The sequence below is a fragment of the Falco cherrug genome, chromosome 1 (assembly GCF_023634085.1).
Source record: "Falco cherrug isolate bFalChe1 chromosome 1, bFalChe1.pri, whole genome shotgun sequence".
Lineage (NCBI taxonomy): Eukaryota > Metazoa > Chordata > Aves > Falconiformes > Falconidae > Falco > Falco cherrug.
The window spans coordinates 47699974-47721908 of record NC_073697.1 but is presented as its reverse complement, the minus strand read 5'-3'; the positions used below and the strand labels follow the sequence as shown (position 1 = coordinate 47721908).

Below are 21935 nucleotides of genomic sequence, written 5' to 3'. Positions count from 1 at the left end.
AATACCCAGGTGATTTGTAGTCTCTAGGAACAATATTAGCATACGAAACACAGAACATTCTCTTGAACACATTGTCTCTCTGAGATTAAATCAGTGCAAGCTTAATCTAGAAACATTATTAAATGGTGTCTTTTCAAGGTAAATATACCTTTTCTGTAGATGATATTTACTATTTGAGAAGGGGAGAAATTCAGAAGGGTCTTTAGTAAATTGTTTACAGTGTGATATGATTGAGAGCATAATCTATTACTACTATAAACTGTGTATTTTCATTTCTGTGAGAGCAGAAAGCTAACTGTCCCTGTGCACAAACTTCCATGCAGTGATAAATTACATAGGTGTTTTCTGTCATGTATTCTGTGTCATGGGTTGTCTGTTGAGCCAGTGTAGGTCCAGTGTAATGAAAACCACGCTGGTCTGTGCCTCAGGAAAATCCCTTTATAGATAAGACTTGGACAGTTGTGACTTAGTATTTTAGCTCTTGTACTATGTAACTTTTCAGTTTGGAAATCATAGTATATGAATCAGAACACAAAAATGTTTGCTGATATGCAATCAATTTTCCTTATATTCTGCAGCTAAAGAATAAGAGTGTAGAGAAATTTTAATAATCCTTAATAAAAAAATACTTAGGTAGTACTGTGTAGTGGAGGAATATCTCTAATGCCGTTCAATATGCAGAAGTGTATTAAATGATAATTATCTGAATAATCTGATAACTGCTGCCATTCCAGTATGAAAACAGGCATTATCTTTAAACTACTAATTTCTACCTCTAAACTATAATTTAACCTGTACACATTAACTGCTGATGGTGAATTAAAGTAACAAGGTAATTAGTGGATACTCTTTAAGGGTGATATTTACTCCGATTATAACAATGAAGGGATGATTTGTGACAGTTGTGTATGACGCTTACACCCAAGGCTATGCTTGAAAGAAGGCTGGAGAATTTGATAGTAGTCTAGTTGCTCCTGTTTCACTTTGAGATCTGAGTTTTGTAAAATCCATACCACAAAATATTCCCTTCTCTCTCATCTATCATCTGTTTCCTCATGTTCATGCTGTTAGTGCCTTCTTTTGTGTGATGGTGAACAGCATGAATATATGTCCTTCTTCCAGGTATTGAATTTATCTTCTTGTAAGTACTGGACGTAATAATTGTACACCCGAGTCTGTGTGGCTTTCAGAGACTTAAAAAAAAAGGCTGCAGAATAAGAGGACTTATCTTGTTATTTCTTTGTAGCAGTGGCAGTTGATGTCTAAAACAAGGAAGTGTGTAGCTATCACAGAATTCCAAAGGTTTTGTAAATTCTTTACCATAAATAATATTGAAAAACATTCAATTTTTATAGTGTGTGCTTGGTTGGCTGACGCTTGAAGACATGGAAGGGTCTTCAGCTTACACTATCCTTGCCAGAATCAGAGGAACTTGAACACTTGATTTCCAATAATCTTGGGAACTACAAGCTGTTTATAAAATGTACTGACCAGTAAAGTCCATCTTTCCTCAGCTGATGTGTGTATGTGGGATCATGGTAATACTGCTGTGAACCAGTTTGGTAAGAGACAGACATGCTAATTTTGGAAATTGCTCAAGAAAGAGCCTAGAGAGAAACAAAGCACAAAACTACTTGGGATTACCGTATTGGATGGACAAAAGCTTATTGGTTTGGTTTGGTTTTTTTCTTCTTGGGAAAAAAAAAAAGTTCAACCAGATTTGAATAAAAAGACCACAGTGCAGAAAGGTTTGTTTTGTTCTTTGCAGACTGTCTTCCTCCAGTAAGTGAAGAAATTTTATTTCTTTACTGCCTGCCGAGCAGGGGACTCAAGGAACTGATTGTATCTAATAATGGCAAGGTGAGCCAAACTGTTGCACGCTGGTAGTTGGTCCAGCAGGAACTATGACAAAATAGGGGCTCTTTTTTTTTTTTTTTTTTTTTTTTTTTTCTTTCCAGCCACTTGGCAATTCAGGATACTTCCTGCCAATAGCGCTCTCTCTTAATATCTCACTGAGTTCTGAAGAACACAGGAAATAATCAAAGGTATTTTGGATATTCCTGAAGTAAACCAAAATAAGTCCTCATGGGCTGAATTATACAAAAAGATAGTGTACTGGGTCTGTTTGAAAAAGACAAGGTCAAGTATGCACAAATGCTTGGTGATAGGCTGACTAAATACATATACACTTGCCCATACCTGTTTTATACAACCTTGCTTCTGATACATTCTTTGTATGAAATAGATTAAAGATTCATCCTCAGCAGAACACTTTTTTTAATTCATGTAAATGTATGGTATATCAGACACGGAATTCAGTTAAGCTGCCTGCTCCCTTAAATAGCAAGAGCAAAGGCCAGTAAGTCACGAATGAGAGAGATTTTTGAGAAATAAAACCCACATCTGTAGCTAAACTTTTCTTAAACACTTATGAATATTGTGCTTCTGTATTAATTTTATGAAAATAATATCAACAAGCTCTTGAAAGAGTCATTATTAATCAAGAGATGTTACCTGGCTGTTTACTAGGTGATTAAGGAATAATGAAATAATGATGCTTATCCAGGTGGACTTCTACCAAGGACACAGGAAGAGCTTTGGCCCCATTAGCAAACCCGTGTTTACAAGGTGCAGCCACAGGGTTACACAGCTCCCTTTCCCCTGGTTAGAGCTCTCTCTGTTTTGTTCATTGTCTAAATAACGAGATACACCAGCTTAGGACTCTTAGATCTTCAGCTTTGTCTAAAGACTTTTTTAGCTAGTCCAGGCTGTTCATGCACTTCTAATCAGATATTAGAACATGTAGTCTGTTGGATTAATTTCTCCCTTTTATGAGCTTAGTGTCAAGTCTAAAATTAATTTGGATTGACTCATTTCACTTCATACATTGCAAAATAATGAAATCTTTGGGTTTTGGAGTTGCAATGAAGAAGAGACATTCCATGCCATTGAGCACATATAAGATCATGAAACTGTTTTGCAGGATTAAGACAAATTACAAACATGCCTACTCTTCACCATGGAGTACTTAGGGTTACTTCCAGAATCCTGCCTTTGAAGAGAGTGGAGAAAAGTTTTCATGTTTATTATCTGGCAGTCCCCTTAAATAAGTGTAACTGAGTATCCCTACTGGAGTCTCTGTTCAGGGGTATGTGACTGTTGTGATCTTTCAGCTCTGAAGCCTGGCTATGTGACTCAACCAGTATTGCTTTGCTGTAAATCTAGAGATCCTAAAATCAGTGCTACCTGCCAGATGTCTCACTAAGGGTTAACATAACTTTTCTTTCATTATCATTGGATTACCTGGTTTTGTGGTACTGTTACCATTTTTAGTTACAACGCTTCTGCTTATTTTTCTTTTGTAAAATAGATTCTGAAGAAATAATCTCTGCAGTATTTTCAACTGAACAAATTTTAGTACTTATCCGTTGTCTCATTGTTTATGTATTGTTTCTGTTCTGATCAATATCTAAAATATCTCTCATTTTGTATCTTGTATCTTTTTTTTTTATTCAGACTATTGCTGATAAAAAGTGAGGAATCAAGAATTTGTTTCATATGTGCAGTTCAGAGAGAGAGACAATTTCAGTTTGAATGGGAAGGCACACTCTTCCAAATCAAGTCACATTAGGACAGTTATTCTGTGGCAAAAAGTCTAATTGGGCAGATACTACTCATTAGCAATCTGGTGTTTAATAATAGCTTATTTGGTAAAATAGTTGTGAATAAGGCTGTACCACTTGCAGCTCCTGCTGCTGTATCACTGCAGATTTCTTAGGAATCTTGAGAATTTTTTTAAACCGATGAGGTGCTATAGTATAAGCTTGAATTCCTGTGAGAATAAATGTGGTCTCCTGTGGTAGGAAAAGATGCTGACAAGGTGACAGCAGTTATTAAGAAACAGAGAAGCATTCAGAAGAGCTCTAAGAAAAAGAAAGGCAGAATCTCTCACACTGCTGGTTAGTGCTTTATGTTTGGCAAGAGTATGCCTGGTCTTTCACAGGAGTATAAGACTAAAAGGACCTTTTTGGTCATAACATTGTTTAAGGTGACAATGTCATAAATTCCTGTTCATAAACTGGTAGTGTCTCAGCTTAGAACTACTTTTAACCTACATACTGCTGTTGAAGAGCTGTTGAATTCCCCATTCCTCTTTTGGCTTGAAAACTCCTTTTACTTTCTACCTTATATTTATTTCTACAGTTTATATACTGTATTTATTATTCTTGCCAATGTTGCCCATTAGCTTTATTAGCTCTCCTCGCCCCCCAGTGTTTGCTTTGTATAAACGCTTCAGGAAGGCAATCCACAGTGTTCTCAGCTCTCATTCTTTAAGGAAACAAAACAAACTTTCTTAGGACATTTGTCATCAACATGTATTAATGAACTAGTATTAGGAGAAGCTGGTTATGACTACATGGAATTCCACATTCATTAATCTGTATTTCTTCTTGGCAAGGAAAAGAAGCCTCTGTGGCACTGAGGGGCTTTTTTCACTAGACTGCTGTATTTACCAAAACTAGCTTTTTCAGCTACCTCTGAAATCTCTTCACCAGAGCACAGTCTCAGGAATACTTGTATCATGGGTCAGAAACGTAACGTAATTTTGGAACAGCCATGAAACTGGGCTAGCAGAATGATGGATGAAACAAAGAAAGATGACTTGAGAGGCTACCTTCATTCTAATAAACGTAGTGTCAAGGATGTTTGTAGTTGCTGGCACTCAAAAACTGGCTTGGTAAATTTGTCCCTATCATAGTCATGGCTCTGGAACAAACAGTTCCTGGGCACAGTTCCTGAATTATCATGGGCCAGGGATCATTTCCACCACTCTGCTGGATGGAGCATCATGTTTGGATAGTAAGAGAGATTTGAAGTATGCATATGTGGTAGTGTTTTCCAGTTAGCCCCAGTGCTGCAGAATATTTATGGGCAGGTTTAATTTCTTAATATTGACATAGTCAGTGTCTCCTTTCACATGGTTGATTTTTTTTTTTCTCTATTCAGTATTCTGGTAGCCTACCACCACCAAATTAATGTTTCTTGAACATAGTAACCAAATTATGCTAACTACCCCAGATAAATCTTACCAGTATATGGTACAGCAGTACTGATTTCATCCTGTCATTGGAAACAGCTCACCTGACATGTCCTAAAATTTTGTGTGTTTTTCCACAGCCGGACTGCACTGTTTCCTAGTTGTTCCATGATCAATTATTACATCTTTTCTCTGTTTCTAATTCCTTATTCCCTACTTTATACAAAATTTCTATACTTTAATAATTCTTATTTGCAAATATAATAGCTTGCAGAAAAGCAATAGTGCCTATTATTCTTTAGACTATCTGAAAGGGTTTATTTCTCAAGCTGTGCAGCATGTAGGAGTAGATTCACAATTACTAGAGTCTGGAGGGGGGAAATGGTGTCAGGATGCTATGTAATTCTTCTCCCCTTTGCTGTGTTGAAGAAGAGTTTGTTGTGAAATAGCTTGGAAGACAAGCTCTAAGATCTCTGTATATTGCATTACTGTTTCTCATTCCTGTCCTATTATTATACTCACTTTGGGATTAGACAGTCTCATATCTGCTTGAAAACATCATGAAGTCAGATGTAATTGTATCCTCAGATTGTGTCTCCAGTTTTGGTGTAGGAGTTTTTAGCCTAGTATGTCATTAATGGTAAAGTTCATTACTTAAGTTTCTGTAAGGCTAACATATAAAATCGTTGTTCTGAAGAAGCATCATTATGTAAATCAGTCTTGTTTGCATTAGGCAACAAGGACTCATTCTACATTAAGATTTTCATCCCTCTCAATAAGCAACACTTGTGAAATATGTCTGTTTCATAATGAATGCTTGTAGTAACTGTTACATTTTTGCATAATAAAAGAATTGTACTGAAGGTACTCCTCAGAAGATTCTGACAGGAAACTCTTGAAAATTGTGGCATTTGCAAATATAATGTGCATGATAGCTGTAATAATTTTTGTTTTGCCTTTGGAATAACTTTGTTTGGTAGCTCTGTCTCCTCAAGTGAAGGTTTAAATATATATGTATATATATTTGATTTTTTCTGTGGAGATATAGAAGACAGATTGAGGTTTTTGGCTTGTGATATTTAATTATTGCAGTATATTTTTTCAAAGAGCATTCATGTCTTGGCTTAATTAGCTATTGCTTTCTCTACCTACTCCCTTGTCCCATACTTCACCCCTAAAAGAATAACTATTATAAATGCTGAAATTTAGTAAAAGGGAGGATGTTCAGTTTGCCTTCTCAGAACCAGAGTTTTAAAATATTTTAAGCTCCGAGTTCAACACCTTATGGGTGTTGGTGTGGAATCTGTTAACAGTTTTACTTTTGCAGCAAAGCAATTTCTATCTGTTTTGAAAGCTCACTTGCAATAGTTGATATTAATGAAATTTAACACTTGTCTTACTTTGCACTGTGACAGACTGTCTATATGGCAGCTTATGGAAATTTCACCTTGTAGTTTACAGTCCCTTGGAGAAGTACAGCTGTGACATTTGTTTAGACAAGCAGATAATAAGGCAGAGGGAATAAAGTCTTCAGGAAGCATAATGGCTTTTGTTTTCAGAAGAACTAAACAACAGCTTTAAATAAACTGGGTTGTTAACTACAAGTTTAACCAGTAAGCTTCATTTTGTCACTGGAAGCTTATTTTTACTGCGTATTAAATAGTTTCTTAGCATTCTAGTATAAATGAAAAGTAAAGTTTTAGAATTGTCACCACCGCAACTAACACAAAAACTAGTAAAAAAGCAAGCTCTGAGGAGGTTGGACAGTCTTCAATTGTTTTGTGGTGTTGTCTGATAAGATTTGGCTTTGCTAATTTCATGAAGAGGCTTTCTTGTTTTTCAAAAGCTATCTCCAAATAGTCATCTCCTTCTAGAGTGACTTTGGTAAAATGCTACATTTTATGAAGCACACTCCAGAGCCTTAGTAAAATATTTCCATTTATTTCATTTAACCCAATTAACATTAGCGTCAAGCTAAATCTTGATGAAGTCAAGAATGCAAAGGCAATTCATTCTTCACTTTTACTTTTGCCTTTTGTTCACTGTAATCGTAGGCATAATAGAAATTTAAGCTGCAAGAGATGTTTTTAGTGAAGATTGAAAGAGATGGGATATGAAGTATCACATTCCTCTCTGCAGAACCCATTTGGCCAAGACCCTCATATGTAGCATGACTGATTTCTTCCTCTTTTGGTTGCCCTACCAAGATATTTAAAAGTCTGCTTATTTTTTTTCTGAACTATGTGGATGCAGTTTGACGTAGTGTGACATCTCCTCCCTTCTTCCCCCGCTTGTTCTTCCTGAGCAAACGGTACGTTGTTGTTAACAGTACTATAGCTCCATGTTTTGTTCCATGTAATATCTGAGATGGCAGTTACATCATCTTTTGATCATATATGAAGAACTCTGTTTCCTTCTGTTTCACTTTTCTAGTATATATCTAAAGGCTGCTCTGAAGGTCCATCTATTTCTTTATAACGTTACGAGACTTCTAACAGATTCAAGATGGGTATTTATTTGATACTCTGCTACAGCTACCTGTATTATCTCCCAAAGTGGCTTCTTTTCCTTCTTAACTGTTTTGAAGCCTCTTAGAGAAAAGCTTGAAAAATATAAGTGGCAAGTGAAGAAAGAACTCTAAATGCACTAATTTGCATTTGATCACTGGCATCAGTGTTTTATACAAATGGCCTCTGACAAATTTATGTGATCCCAGTTTGTATAGACCCCTTAATCTGATTACATTTATTTGTTCTTTCAGTGATGGTGCTCATCACTGTTGATGTTGATACTGGCATCTGAAGCTGTGAGTTACTTACCCTGACTTCCTTTTATTCTGTGCTTGTAGACCTGAAGACCGTCTCGTAAATTAATTCTTTCAGCAATCACAAGTATCACTTGTCTGTGTAATTCATTATGTAAGAGAGACTAGAAATGTGAGAAGAAAACCTTTTTTTGTTCCTGCAGGAGTGAAGGAGTGAAAAGATGAAGGCTGCAGGATTGAATGTGCTCTTTCAAGCACCTTCATCAATGTCAGGGACTTTCTGTTCTGACAGATGTCCAGAATTGTGCATTTTTAAAGAAAAATCTCTAAATTACCTTTTTTGTCAAGAGCACTGAAAATAGATGCTAGCTAATTTATGTCTTCAATAGCCAATATGTGGGACATCAACATGCAGGTAAATATCTTAATAAAGATAATGCATCACTGTACTCCCAAACAAATCTTTCAACCAGTTGTTACTGATGATAGCTATAATTTATGACATGACTTTGTTGCAATTATCTGGTTCCTCGCTCCTTTAAACAGGAGTAGTAAAATCAACAGAAGACTTTTGGCCCACAGAGCAAGCTGAAAAGATGTGTCTTTATCTTCTGTAAAATACATGAAAGCTCTTTAAAAGGAGGTTGAGGACTAATGAAATAAATCTTCATGCAATAGACTATAGAGGCTACTCAAATTATTTTATGATTAATCACTGGAAGGACTTTTAAAATCCTAAAGTGCTTCTGGAGTCCTGCAAAAGAGTTTACAGGGGTTATAAAGCTTTTCCTGGTGCTAAATAGGTATAAAACAGTTTAAAATGCAATGTGGTAAGGTGGCAGGCATACAAAGAGGGGAAAGACGCAGTGACTAAAATGTTGCAGAGCTGGCTGTACTACAGGAAGGATGACATCAAGCTGACAGTGCTGTAGTCTTTCATTCAAAGAAGTTGAACACAACTAAAAGCTTTTATGAAAACCTCTAATTAAATAAAACACAACTTTAAACTCCACAAGTGGGAAGTTGTGACCCTCTACCCTCAGTGTTTAAGTACACGACCCCTATATTTACATGGGAGATCCATGCCAGAGACTCTCCAACGTGTGCAGTGGCCACTGGAAGACAGCTGTGCCTTTCCTGATGCCAGAGTGATTACCCTTTAGATAAGGAGAAGATGCCTAGTTTGTTGATTCATTTATTGGTGCATATCCTTGGGTGAGGAGTTTCTTTGTATTCTGTAACCTTTTATCTCACTTCATCAAACCAGGTTACAATAAAAATGTGAATACAAGCATTAGATGTAACATCTGAATCAGACTTGAGACGTGTTTAGAAGTGACATAGATAAAAAAAAAAGAATAAAATGACTTTATATATACTTAGGTTACATCAGAAACGTCTATCTTTGTTAGCTATTTCACCTGCTGTTTCCCTTCTGACAAGATGTTAGCCTGTATTTCAGAATCAGGCTGCATCAGAAAGATGCTTCTTTCCTTTTCTGAGAAAAGTATCTTAACTTTATTTCCACTCTTCTAGGCAGCCTAGACAAATTCTGTTTTTCATTCTGATGGCTCTGTGCTCTTCTTATGAGGAAGACAATCCAGCTACTTTTTGTTTAGAACATAGTTGTATAAATGCCTCAGTTATAGAAGGCATATATACATGGTTTTCACTGGACATTCTGTATCAAACCATACATTAAAACTGTACATGATAAAAATATCTAGATGATTTATAATTGCATGTACCTTATGCCTGGCTCTTGACTGACATGTGAGGCAAAACTAGCGATCCGTTTTGGTGTGACAGTGGCTTCAGGAAAACTGTTTCCCATCCTCTTCCTTTTCTGTATTTTGTAACAGAGATTAGCCAGGAAAAAGTTGTTCCAAGATTGTTTCCACATGTTAACTTAAAAATGTCTGAGACAGCTTACGCCTGAGCCTTGTCAGCATTTTCCTTTAGTCACGGACTAGCAGCTTTCAAAATATTGCTTATTCTTATGCATTGCGTTAACAGTGAACGGACTGGGTTATGTGTAGCCAGTCTGTTCTGTATGTTTAGGATGCTCACATATATTGTGGTATATATTCCGCTTGCCTTAGGTATAATAAGGCCAATGTACTTGAAAAAGTAAGCTTTCAAAATTTACCTCCTACATGATCTATCCCGTGATGATACCTCTGTAAAACCGAGCTTTTCTAAAGCTTGCAGTTGTCACTAATGACGTAAATTGTACCAGTTTCGTATGCCAACACAAAGTTCCAGGCACAAACTTACAAAATATACAACCCTCATCTGCTATTTAATAGCAAGAGGTGATTAAAAATGAGAGATTTGTATAGTTCACTGATGAAATTAAAAATGGCTGTAAAAAGTCAGATGAACGAATGTGTGTTCACTCATATATTCACTCATTTATTGGACATTAATGACCATGTATAAAATGAATTTAATGGCACTCCATCTCGTTTCCCACATCAACAACTCACAGCTAGGACTTGGATTAATTGGCAGATGCAGGAGAGCAGCCAAGAGATTTGTGGCTATTATGACTGAGCTTAGCTTGACTGTAATGTAATGCAGATCAAGGCAACGCATGTCTGCCAGACATTGTTTGAAAGTTTGTTCTGCCTTTTCCGGTACATAAACAGACGACTTCCGTCACCATACATTTCCCAGAAATGTCTTATCGCATTCTTTTAAAACTAATTTCCTTCCATTTCTCCAAATCTACCTGTTCTCAAAGTTTTATTGTGGGTTTGCTCAAACTTTATGCCCTGTGGCCTCTTTGATTTTTTTTTTTGTGTTTGTATACTTTATGCTGTGTGTGCTCATTCTGTTTACTAAAATTGGCATTAATTCTTTCCTTTTATTATTCTGTACAGGTTAAAAATATGTCCATCCAGATCTCTACTCTGTATTAAATGTGTAATTCTAGTTAAGCTTTTTAAAATTACAAATACGATTGCTGTTCTTTCTTGGGTATAAGGAAACTTGGTATTCATATGTTTTAAGGACTTAAGACTTAATTCAGCAGGAACTCTTTGAGGTGTCCATAAGACCCCAGTAATATATGAAAACATATAGTGATTTTTTTAGAAATCACAGAAAATATTCAAGATATTATCTCTGTAAAAGTAATAAGTTCCATGCACCCATTAAGTTTCATATCTGCACTGTATGTTTCTTACTAATAACTTGATGTTATCCTTCTTCGCTGTTTTGCTAGTAATTTTTTCTCCTTTTTTTTCACTCAAAGAATTAGGCAGCTATTCCCTTTCAGACATACAGCCCAGTTTTTAGTAGAACCACCTCTTTGAAGAGTTTGTATATCTCTACTCTCACTATGTTTGTTAGATTTTTCTACAGTTTTCAGCTGTAAGTTGTTCTGCTGTCCTGATGGACCTTTTCAGGTTGTTTAGCTCTGCAAACTCTTCCAAGAATAATGAGATCTATTAACCTGAACATGTTTTTCAGCACTGAAGTCTGTTCTTTATTCCACCTAATACATATGTTTCAAAGTACTATAAAGCAAAGTACTTGTAAAGCAGTACTAAATGAAGAAAGATGGACAAACAGATCAGCTATGTGGAAATAAACATGCAGGCAAGGACAGGAATGTAGGAGGTGAAATACTGCACATTTGGAGATGCAGATCAGGAGGAATTTGAAGATGATGATGATAATACTGATTACAAACTTGAACAAATAGTGTATTTGAGAGAGAGTAATGAGAAGGATGTGATAAAATGGAAAAATAGGTTTCATGCTAGAACTAATAACTGCATATATATTTCCTGCATGACTTCAGAAATTGTGCTATTTCCACAACAAAACCTGCACCAAATTCTTTCTTCTCTTGAGTTTTATTTTCTGCATCGATTTCTATTACATTGCATTAATGTTCTTCCTGTTGCTCCAGGCGTACATGCAGTACTGGGTGAGCTGAAGTCTGCATCCGTGTCACTGCTGGGGCCCAGCAGCTAAGGCTTTTATGCCCAGTCATCTTCCTTTTCAGATTCAAGTTTATTCAAAAACAATTCATCGCCACTATAGATCTGTTTTACATTATACTACAATTCAACGCTCAGCATTTTGTCTTACACAAGTAAACAGATGACAAGGTCTCCTTTTCAATATCATGGTATTCCATGATGAGTCCAAAGCCAAAATGAAAGTTTTAACTTCAAATAGGTTCTCACAGTACCCATTAAAGCAAATAAATTACCACAAATATAAATTTGCTTGTAGAAGAAACAGGCTGAAGAAGAAAGTCCACTGGGCATTTGTAATATAGCTGCTGTGTTTCTAAGAATTAGAAACCCCCAGAAAAGCCCCCACCATTTTGTTATCCAAAGGAATAAATAGTCTTCACCTCACACTGCAGGGATGCCACCACTCTATTACAGAAGGAATTAAGCATCCTAAGTAGAAACCAATCATTGTCAATACAAACAGAAAAAAAAAAAACATTTTCATTATTAGAAAAAAAGGGATAATTTTGATTAATGACTTGTTTGCTCAAGCACTTTTGATTTATATGGCAATTTCATACTTTATTATTCCGGATTCTTAAACGTGGTACATTTATTTACAAATGTACAGAGTGCTAGGTGTAATGCCTCTCTGCCAAGTCCTCCCATTTCCCACTCTGACACACTAGGAGGTGTTGACTGACTACTTCGGTTTTAGCATTATATTACAAAATATTTTACATAAAACTCTGAAATTTTAATTGATTCTCTTGTATTTCATGACTAACCAAAGATCAGGAAATGCTAAGTGACTGTCGTGATTGCCATGATTGTATGATGCATGTACATCTGCACCAATAACTGTGTAACACAAGGTTTTGTTGTGATTGCTTACAATGGAAACACAGGATCCTCCTCTTGACACTGCCTATCATGATTACAGCAATAAGTCTTTTTCTGTTTTTCCCAGTCAGACCTTTCAAGTGGGAGCTCGGATAATGCAAAATCATCCTTAAAATCCTAGCAGTGGGTCTCACTGTGCACTTAATCAAGTTCTAGCGTCTTCTTTCACTGTTAAAGCTTCTCTCAAACCACCAGTCCCTCCCAGCAACACTCTCGTTTTGTGTCTTCCTCAGTACCATGATCTGATGAGTATGGGTGTTCCTCTACAAATCTCCATGACTTCTTACCCACTGTTTTCTTTCTACTATAGCCCTTCTTTTTCAGAGAAGTGAGCAGCTAACATACCCCCTGCTGACTCCTTCCCTCTCAGTTATCTCTAGCCTCAGACTTAAGTAACTCTGCAAATAAACTCTTACTGTATTCCTATCTCTTGCCTTCTCCAGGCCTCTAGTTCAAATTATGCAGTATTAGGAAAGCAGTATTACATTTTTGTATTATTTCCCTAGTTTCAGCATTCTTCAGTCTTGATTCTTTGTCTCAGAAAGGTCCTTAGGTAAGATCTACTCTCTTATCAGATTCTATTTTCCCTCCTGGTTGTGGATAGATGCTTTCTCAAGTGTATATGTAACTTTCTGCCAGGTTCTACAGGAAATTCCTGTGGACTTTCTGCCAGAGGTTGCTTCAGGAAATCCTTAATGATGTCTAGTTTCCTAATTCTGTTCTTACTAGCTTTGATTGCCCCTTTGTCTTCTTACTCTGGTACATTTGGGAATCCCAACCTACTTTATTCAAAAGAGCTGTGAACTTTTGACCATAACTACGAAGGTAAATTATAAGTGTCTCCAACTACCAACATGGTTGACTTAAGTGGGAATAGTCTTTGTTACAGCTGGAAAACATGATGTATTAGATTATCCGGTTCTTCATCTTTCTCAGCCTAAAATGAGCAGTGGAAAGTCCATTTTATCTATGAGCAATTAGTAGCATTCAAAGGAACAACGCGTGCTTCTCCAAACTGAAGACTTTTTGCTCAGTGAAGGTTTGCAATCATATTCACTTTTATTTTTTCTCTTCAAAAAATCTGTACTGCTGTAAGGATTTGCTTAAATCTGATTGCACTCTTTATCTACCTGTTTATCGTTCAGAGGGCCTAATTATACCAGCACTGTGCATAGGCTTGACTAAAACCAATGTATGGGCCAAGCAAAAATTTGTGGCTGTGCTGGTTTTCTAGGTGTGTGAATATCATAATAATGGTGGAAGACTCTTCTTTGAGAAGATACACAGAAATATGCCATTTTCTTAAAGGTTGTCAGCTAAAACTTCCACAACAAAGCATCTTTCATGGCAAAAAACTTTCATAACAAAGCATAGCAAACTTTACTTTTAAAAATGTAAACAAATCATCATGAGCAGACTCATGAGGAGACATTAACAAATGGTGCATATGTCAGCAAGTGTCTCTGATAAAGATGAATTGCTATGTTGTGTAAAACTTGTGTAGGTATTTGTTTTCAGAGCATGAGTAGATAATCTAGATTCTCCCCAATGCACTTCCATTTAAACTCAAGAATCAAAAATCTTAAGTGTTTTCAGTTGTTGGTAACATCAGTATTCTTTTTGAAGCTTTGGGTAAGGAGAACCATAGGTGGCACGTACCCAGTTGCAGAGTCCTAGCTTTTGATTTGCAAATTGCTAGATCTATTAGCCCTTTCATAGGACTGTTTTACATCAGTTGGTGAGTGAATGGAAACTGGGAAGGATGATACTTTGCTGGTAGTAGATTGGCTACGCTCTCTAGTTAAGAAACAGCTAGTGCTGCTGTTTTATGAAGCATCTTCATCGTGGAGCTGTGTAAGACATATGGAGAGATTCAGTGCATGCTTTTATCAGTCATCATTCCTGATAAAAGGTTGGATATTCCTGTTAGTGAAGCCCTGATACAACCTTTGTTTAAATAAGCTTTAGGTCAGACTTATGCTTTGAGTCTCTATATATGTCATGTCTTGAAGAAATGCTGTTGCTGGAAAGGTTTAATTTTTCTCATGGGTCAGTACTGAATTCTCTTCAACCTAAAGAACTAAATAATAAGGTAGTAGGATTTTTCGTAGCCAAGAATTTGATTGAAAAGAGAGGGAAAGGAGAAGATGAAGACTAAAATAAAGAGTTTAATTTACTATGGGCTATCACTACTAAAATTTATAAAGAAGTTTTGTATTCCTGGATGAAGACAACATCCCTTCTTCCCTTCTAAGTGCTTCTGCTCGTATCTTACAAGTCTGTAGTTATTAAATGGCTACTGACTTTAAATACATTTTCTGAGGGGATAAAAAGTTATACATTTCAGTTAAAACTAATTTGATTTTTGTTTGCTTGTTTAGGAAGGGGATTCCAAGTGAAGAAGTGAAACACACTGACAGAGAGCAAGCAAAGCGTATAGTTTACTCGGTGGTTTATGGAGCAGGTAGGCATTTTTAGAAGAAGCACAGTTATAGTAGATTCTCACTTTATACATAACATAAATAGACTGAACTTCTAAAGATTAATGAAAGTTTGTCAGAGTATTGCATTTTTATTTTCATCAAGCATTATGAAATGATCTACTCAGTATCAAAATTATCAAATTAATGCAGCCACATTGCCATATACAAAGACTACTCTGATTTTGTATTTATTTCCTGCTGTGTAACTGAAGCATTTGTTTTTAGCTAAAATGAGTTTAATTTTGAGTGGACTTTGGATTCTGCCAGTATGTAGACAGAGGTGAGAATAACTGCAATAAAATTATAAAGAACTCCAGTATTGTTTCAAAACACACTTACAGAATCACAGAATGACTGAGGTTGGAAGGCACCTCTGGAGGTCATCAGATCCAGCCCCCCTGCTCAAGCAGGGATGTCTAGAGCTGGTTGCCCAGGACTGTGTCCAGATGGCTTTTGAATGTCTTCAAAATGGAGACTCCACAACCTCCCTGGGCAACCTGTGCCAGTGCTCAGTCATGCTCACAGTATGAAAGTGTTAGATCTTAGCGTTTGCTGCTGTTTCTTCACAACTGCAGAAAACATGCAAAAAAATCCACATTGTCACTCATTCTAAGTCCTGCCTTGATTTGTCTAGGACCAAGGCAATCTGCATATTTTCTAAAACTGCCTTCCGTTTCTTAAATGATGCCCAATTCTTCTTATGCTTCCTGTGTGTTTAGAATTACCTTTTCTGGGAAGACATACGTATCATCAGCCTACAAGCTCTTGTGAATTCGTTTTAGTGAACAACTAGCTAAACTTTATGTAGGTCTTCTGGAGAAGTCCAAAAGCTCTAGAGAAGATGAGTACTTGGAAAACTCATTTAGCATATCAAAGCCCTAGGTTGCAGGCTTTATTTAACTTGGAAGCACTTAAAACTATGTCTTGGATTCCTGGGTACAAATGCTTTCTAAACCATCTCTTGCAGTTGGTCATCAATTGTCCAAAACCAACACCAAAGGCAGAGCTGGCCAAGGCCATTCAATTTCTTGTTCAGGGCATTCAACTGGGAAGGGGAGAAAAACACTCCAGTTTCAGCTCTCCAGAATACCTATTTTATGTATAGTGGTGAGTGTAGCTTATACACACACAAAAGAATAAATACATATATATACATGTACATTTTTACACTAAGCTGTATTGCATTTTAAACATCTGTGTTGCAAATTTGTATTAAAAAAGTCCAGGACTAGCTCTCTGCAATGTAAATTCAGATCTTCCCATGCTGAGACTGGAATCAAATCTCTCATTTCCAGCCTGTTTTCATCACTAGATTATTTCACCAAATGCAGGCACTAGCACCCCTTGCCCCTTGGCCCATGCCAATATTACACATTTCCTATCTGTTCCCTCCTCTCCGGGTGGAACAGGCAGATATTTGACGTTCTCAGACTGAATCACCACCGGATTAGTGTCCTGTAGTTCTGTATATAGTCAGTGTAGAAAAGGAAATGCCTGTTACAGGGGCTAGAGCCTATGTCTGTCTAGCCATGCTGTAGAGGATTATTGGCACTCCCTCACTTGCTCTGTAGCAGGCACTAAATATTTCAGTGCAGCAGTGCTTGATTTAAATATCTTCATTTGCTTGATTTAAATATCTTCATATGCTTGTTTTTGCTTTGTCTCTCTCTTTCCCAAATGAGGTTATTTGAAGCACCTGAAAGATAATAAGATGCTTCAGTTCATTAACAGTGTGATCAGATTCTAATTAAGACATAGCATGGAGCGATATCATAAAACTATTCAGATTGAAACTGGGCTGACATAAAATAATTGTTAGATATCTGAAACTGATGGACTAAATTCCACCCACCATTTGTCTCCCTTCAAAAGATGGCTAACTTTTCATTAAGGAGACATTTTGGTAGAAGTGAAGAGTATGAATAATACTTATTTCACTTCTTCTGGGACTGAAAAATACAGAAGCATTCCCTGAGGAGCTTGCCGGTATTAAGCTTATAGAAGTTAATGAAAATCTTGTAGTAAATAGTAATCTTTTTTTCTTTTTGTTTTCTTGGCTTTAGGTTACACCTGATTCATATTTTGAAGGACTTTTTCTATAATCCTGGAGGGTAGAAAATAGTATATATTTAGCTAAGAGTTGGTATTTTAATAAATACACCAAATATTGAGAGGGATGACAGTATTGCAGTCTTTTGCTTGGTTTGGAGCAATTCACTTCACCTGCTACTGCCTCAGTCATCTTGTAAAACTAAAGAACAGACAACTTAAACATCTGTAAAGTAAGAAATTCCATTCAGTGGCAGTATATTCAAGCCCTGAATTGACACAGAGGGATGTCAAAGTGTTTAAATGAAAAGCAGAGAAACTAATGGTATTTTCAGTTTTGAAAGATGATATTACAGAATGGAGAACACTAAAACTCATAGGCTGCTGCTAACAATTCCCCTGGCACGGATAACTCAAGGAGAGTGCTCAGGGAGGCTTTAGTCTGCTCCTGAGCATTGCTTTGCATGGCCTATGCTCCTGCATTGTGGAACGTGATCTGACACCATTCCATGGCTGTACTTTTCCCCCTCATTTTGCTTCCCAGGAACTGCATTTCCTTGGAAACTTTCAGACTTCTTTGTTGATATTGCGGCTTAATTTTCCTACCATTTTATGCAATACTTTGTCCTGTATATCAGTAGTTCTTTAAATGGATAACATGGACTAACTTAGATGTTGCAGTTCTCTAAGGAAGCCACAGCAGTTTCCTAGCTTTTAACAGTATGTGCTTTAGCAGATAGATTTGTCATTTGGTGACCCAGGAAGAAAACCCAAATTAATTAGATGTCAAATGAAAGTACAGGTCTGTAATGGCTCAGCAAGAGTCATTGTGGATGTCTTGTGAATTTCTTCTTCTAGCACCTTGTCCAGAGTTGTGCAGCTCAATGCAGATCCTGGCACGACTGAGAAGAAAATGCTACAGAGTAGTTCTGAAATGCCCATCAGACTGACAGTGATGGCATTTAGGTGGCTGAAATCTCCCTTTCAAAAATGCTAGATAATTTTTCTTGACAGTATTACTGTGACAATAACTATTCTATGCCTTTGGTGCCTTTAGATATTGCTTCTTGGTTTATGTTATTTGCAGGCACAGGGCTGGCTTTGTGTGGCTGTGCAGCTGACATAAATATATCTTTTTCAAACCTCATATGACTAATGTTGATATAAGTTTTATTTTTACTGGATCCGTTTGATTTATAAATGTGTTTAAACTTCAGCTCAGCTTATATTTTGACACTCCAGAAAACTCTCTTCAGCTTCTTTCTACCTTATCTTTAAAATTATCTTAGATCCAACATAATATATGTTGTGCACTGATATCCTATCTAAAAGCTGTTACTTCTTTCTCTCTGTTCAAACACTTTTTCTGTTGGGTTTTTTTTTTTTTCTTTTTCCAACCCTTTTATCTCACAACTTGGACCCAGATTTTTACAGACATTGAGGAGCCTAAGATTGTTTGAAATCTGTGGGACTCCGACTCCTTAACGGCCTTTCTAAAATCAGGCTACTTGGGCTGGTTACTTCAGCAGTTAGGTTTTGCTGTGACTTCTACACCAAATCCAAAGCTTCTCGCTAAACTCAACCAGCTCCATCTCCATCCTTTTTTAGATCTTCATTCTTTTAGATCTTCGTATTTGTGTTTGTTTAAAATGGTTTTCAAACTCTTTATCTGCTCCTCAAAGTTTACAGATTTCAGCACTGAACTAGTAATATGCAACAAAGTTATTCTGTGAGCAAAAGAGATTTCAACCCCATTATAGGTACAAATTATAACTAGGAATTTCTTAGTTATTTCTTATTAAATATATTCTTAATCCAGTAACTTTGGTAAAACATTCAAGCTCAAAGTTAAACATTTGCTTTGTTAAAATATGATTATATTATATCAGATAGAGATAAGTAAATTTGACTAATTCCACTAATTGTGAATCTAACAGTGCTGTTGTATGTAGTGGATTTCTGTACTGCTTTATTGCATAATAAAGATAATTTCTTTACCACCAGGTAAAGAACGTCTTGCTGACTGCTTGGGAATTACTCCCCTTCAAGCCAGTCAATTTATAGAGAGTTTTATGCAAAAATACAAGAAATTACATGAATTTACAAAGAAAACCATTGAACAATGCCGAAAAAAAGGTAATACAAAGTCTGCAAGAATATTTTTGTTTACTGGTCAGCACTGCATGATAGTGGTGAAGACAAAGATTCAGCTCGACTCAAATTCTGATAGTTATAGGACAAGAAAAAAGACCAAATATAATTTCTTGGTGAATTAGATTTTTTTTGTTGTTTTTTAACCCTAAGAGAAGCTAGTTAAATCTGTCTGCCTTTTCTCAGAAAGATGCTAACAGAGTAAGACGTTTGTTCTCAGAGTGAACCCTACTTAATGTCAAGTTATACTGCATCATTTTGACATATAATGTACTCCAACACAAAAAAGCCCAGGGAATCTTTTACTTAATAAATATTGTACATGGCTGCTGGACCATGGAAGTTCAGCCATTTAGTCAAAGAGCCAATTTACAGAGCTGATTTTTTTTAAGCTGTGTTTTTTCTTTGCATCCGTCAGAATGTATGTTCTTGAAGTTCAGGTGGTATCTGTGATGACAGATGTGTGCAGAGTGCTTCTTGGAGTCAGCAGCTGCAAACTCTTCTTGCATCAAATTTGTTGTTAGTCTACGTATTCATTTACATTTAGTGAATCCTAGGAGTGCAGTAATTTGAGGAGAGAAAATGGAGCTGTTTGAAATATTGTCTTTTAAAGGCTAATTAGCAGAACTGTCAAAATAGCTTTCTTTTGTTTCTTAATAAGGTATACAGTACTAAGACATTTTGTAGAAATAAATAGTAAATTTGCAATATAATATTACCCATCATTGTATGGATGAGTGTCATGATAGAAACATCCAATCACGAAAATTAATAGTATTCCTTTTTTGTACTTTGTAGGGCTTAAAAATCTACCGGAAGCATGAACTGGCATTGTATCACACAATTGCATTCCTTTGTTCATTAATATTACTAAAGAAAAGTTAAACTCTTTGAAATCTATTTTTAGCTATAATTAAGCCTCACATTGCATATCTAGTAAAATATTACACATTTATTGTGCATTTCTGATCTATTTAAAATAACTTAGCCTTCTTTTCTTAAAGATGAATGAATTTCAGTAACCAGACTTCTGTTATCAAGAATCTGGTTTATGAGTTTAGTAGACAAGAGTGTCATAACTATTGTCCTTGATTGTCATTGAAACACACTTGTCTAATTAGTGCTCACTGCTCCTCTCTCATCTATTAACCATTTATTTTAACTGTTAGCAGTAGAGGAACAATCTGTTTTGATTGTACAAGCTCAAAAACTCTGCAGCAGGTCAACATGTTAATCTACCTTAGATTCCAACTTTCCAATAAAAACATTCCAACCTAGTGAGCTCATTATAAGGTAACTTTACTTATCTGAAGTTCAAAGGTGAGCAGCACCCACCTGTTCACAACACCATGACAAATATCATTGAAGTGTTATAAATGTTGTTTTATTTAGGTGTTGTAAATGCCTGATACTCCATGTAGACATGATAAGCATATATCATATGATAAGTACATGTATCATATAACAAAAAAAGATATTTTTGTTAGTGTATTAATATATGTGTTATTATATTGTTGCAGTTTTTTGATGACATTATCAACATATTTAAAAGATTACATTGAGACCTCATTCAAATATGTATTTGCAGATTAATCTTTGAACACAGAAGCATCCTTTGCCACTATTATACGAAAGATGGTATTTGTTTGGGGAATCTAATCAGCTATCAGTATTGCAAGGGTGATTCTGTTGTGGAGACACCCCACAGGAATAAGGAAATTACAGTAAATCTGTCTCTCCCTAAGAATCTATTGTTTTAAGATTCCCATCTCTAGATACTTCATGGAAAATCTCAGTTAAATTGGAAAAACTGATTTGCCAAATAATATCCTAACCTCCAGATAATTCAGTGCCTTGTTCCAAAACTGGTACTTCTGGCTCCTGGAATTACAATAAATCACAGAAAGCTGTATTAATTCAGCATAACCATCTTCATCCTCTGCACATAAGTGTGTATGTGTTGCCCATAGTAAGGTCATAACTTTGTGGCTCAAGAGCCTCCTTACCACATGTGCTTGAATATCCTGGTTGCCAAAGAGGAGGTGAAACTCTGTGACACTTTCAACTTCTGTGGTATCTAATGAAAATTCATGGATAGTCAAGGTGATCAGAAGTATAAGGAAAGATTTTGTAAAGATTTATTTTTAACATGGATGATTTTAAAGTTTAGTTTTGAAGATAAGCTTAGATGAAGTTTTGTGTGTGTTATTTTGACAAGAGGATCCTCACATCTCTTTTTCTCTCTCAACTCCTCTCACTTGCCCTTCGAAATAGTTGTTTTGGCAAAATACATCATTAGGCCTAACATAAAGCTTTAACTGTGTTTTCATATGCTTCTTTTAAACTAAAAAAGCCCACCACACTAGAGTTAAGGAAGTTTGCCTGTGAAAGGAACTCGAAAATACCACATAAAGAAAATGGGAAAAAAAAGATATCACTTTGGGGGGTTTCCCCAAAACTATTTGATAATTTTGGGAAATATTCATTAATGATTTAATTACTCTACAAATTGATTTTTCTCTGCTATTCCCAAGCAAACTATTCATTGCATGGAAAGCTCTAATTATGGCTAC

The 21935-nt window shown here is 36.1% G+C and overlaps 1 protein-coding gene across 1 annotated transcript in view; it reads left to right on the top strand.

Moving 5' to 3' along the window:
* POLN (DNA polymerase nu) overlaps positions 1 to 21935 on the top strand; it is a 106183-nt gene that overhangs the window by 53818 nt on the left and 30430 nt on the right. The window contains exons 18-19 of the mRNA XM_055706019.1: positions 15061 to 15143; positions 19216 to 19347. Coding sequence (XP_055561994.1) covers positions 15061 to 15143; positions 19216 to 19347 — 215 coding nt within the window. The remainder of the gene's footprint in view (positions 1 to 15060; positions 15144 to 19215; positions 19348 to 21935) is intronic.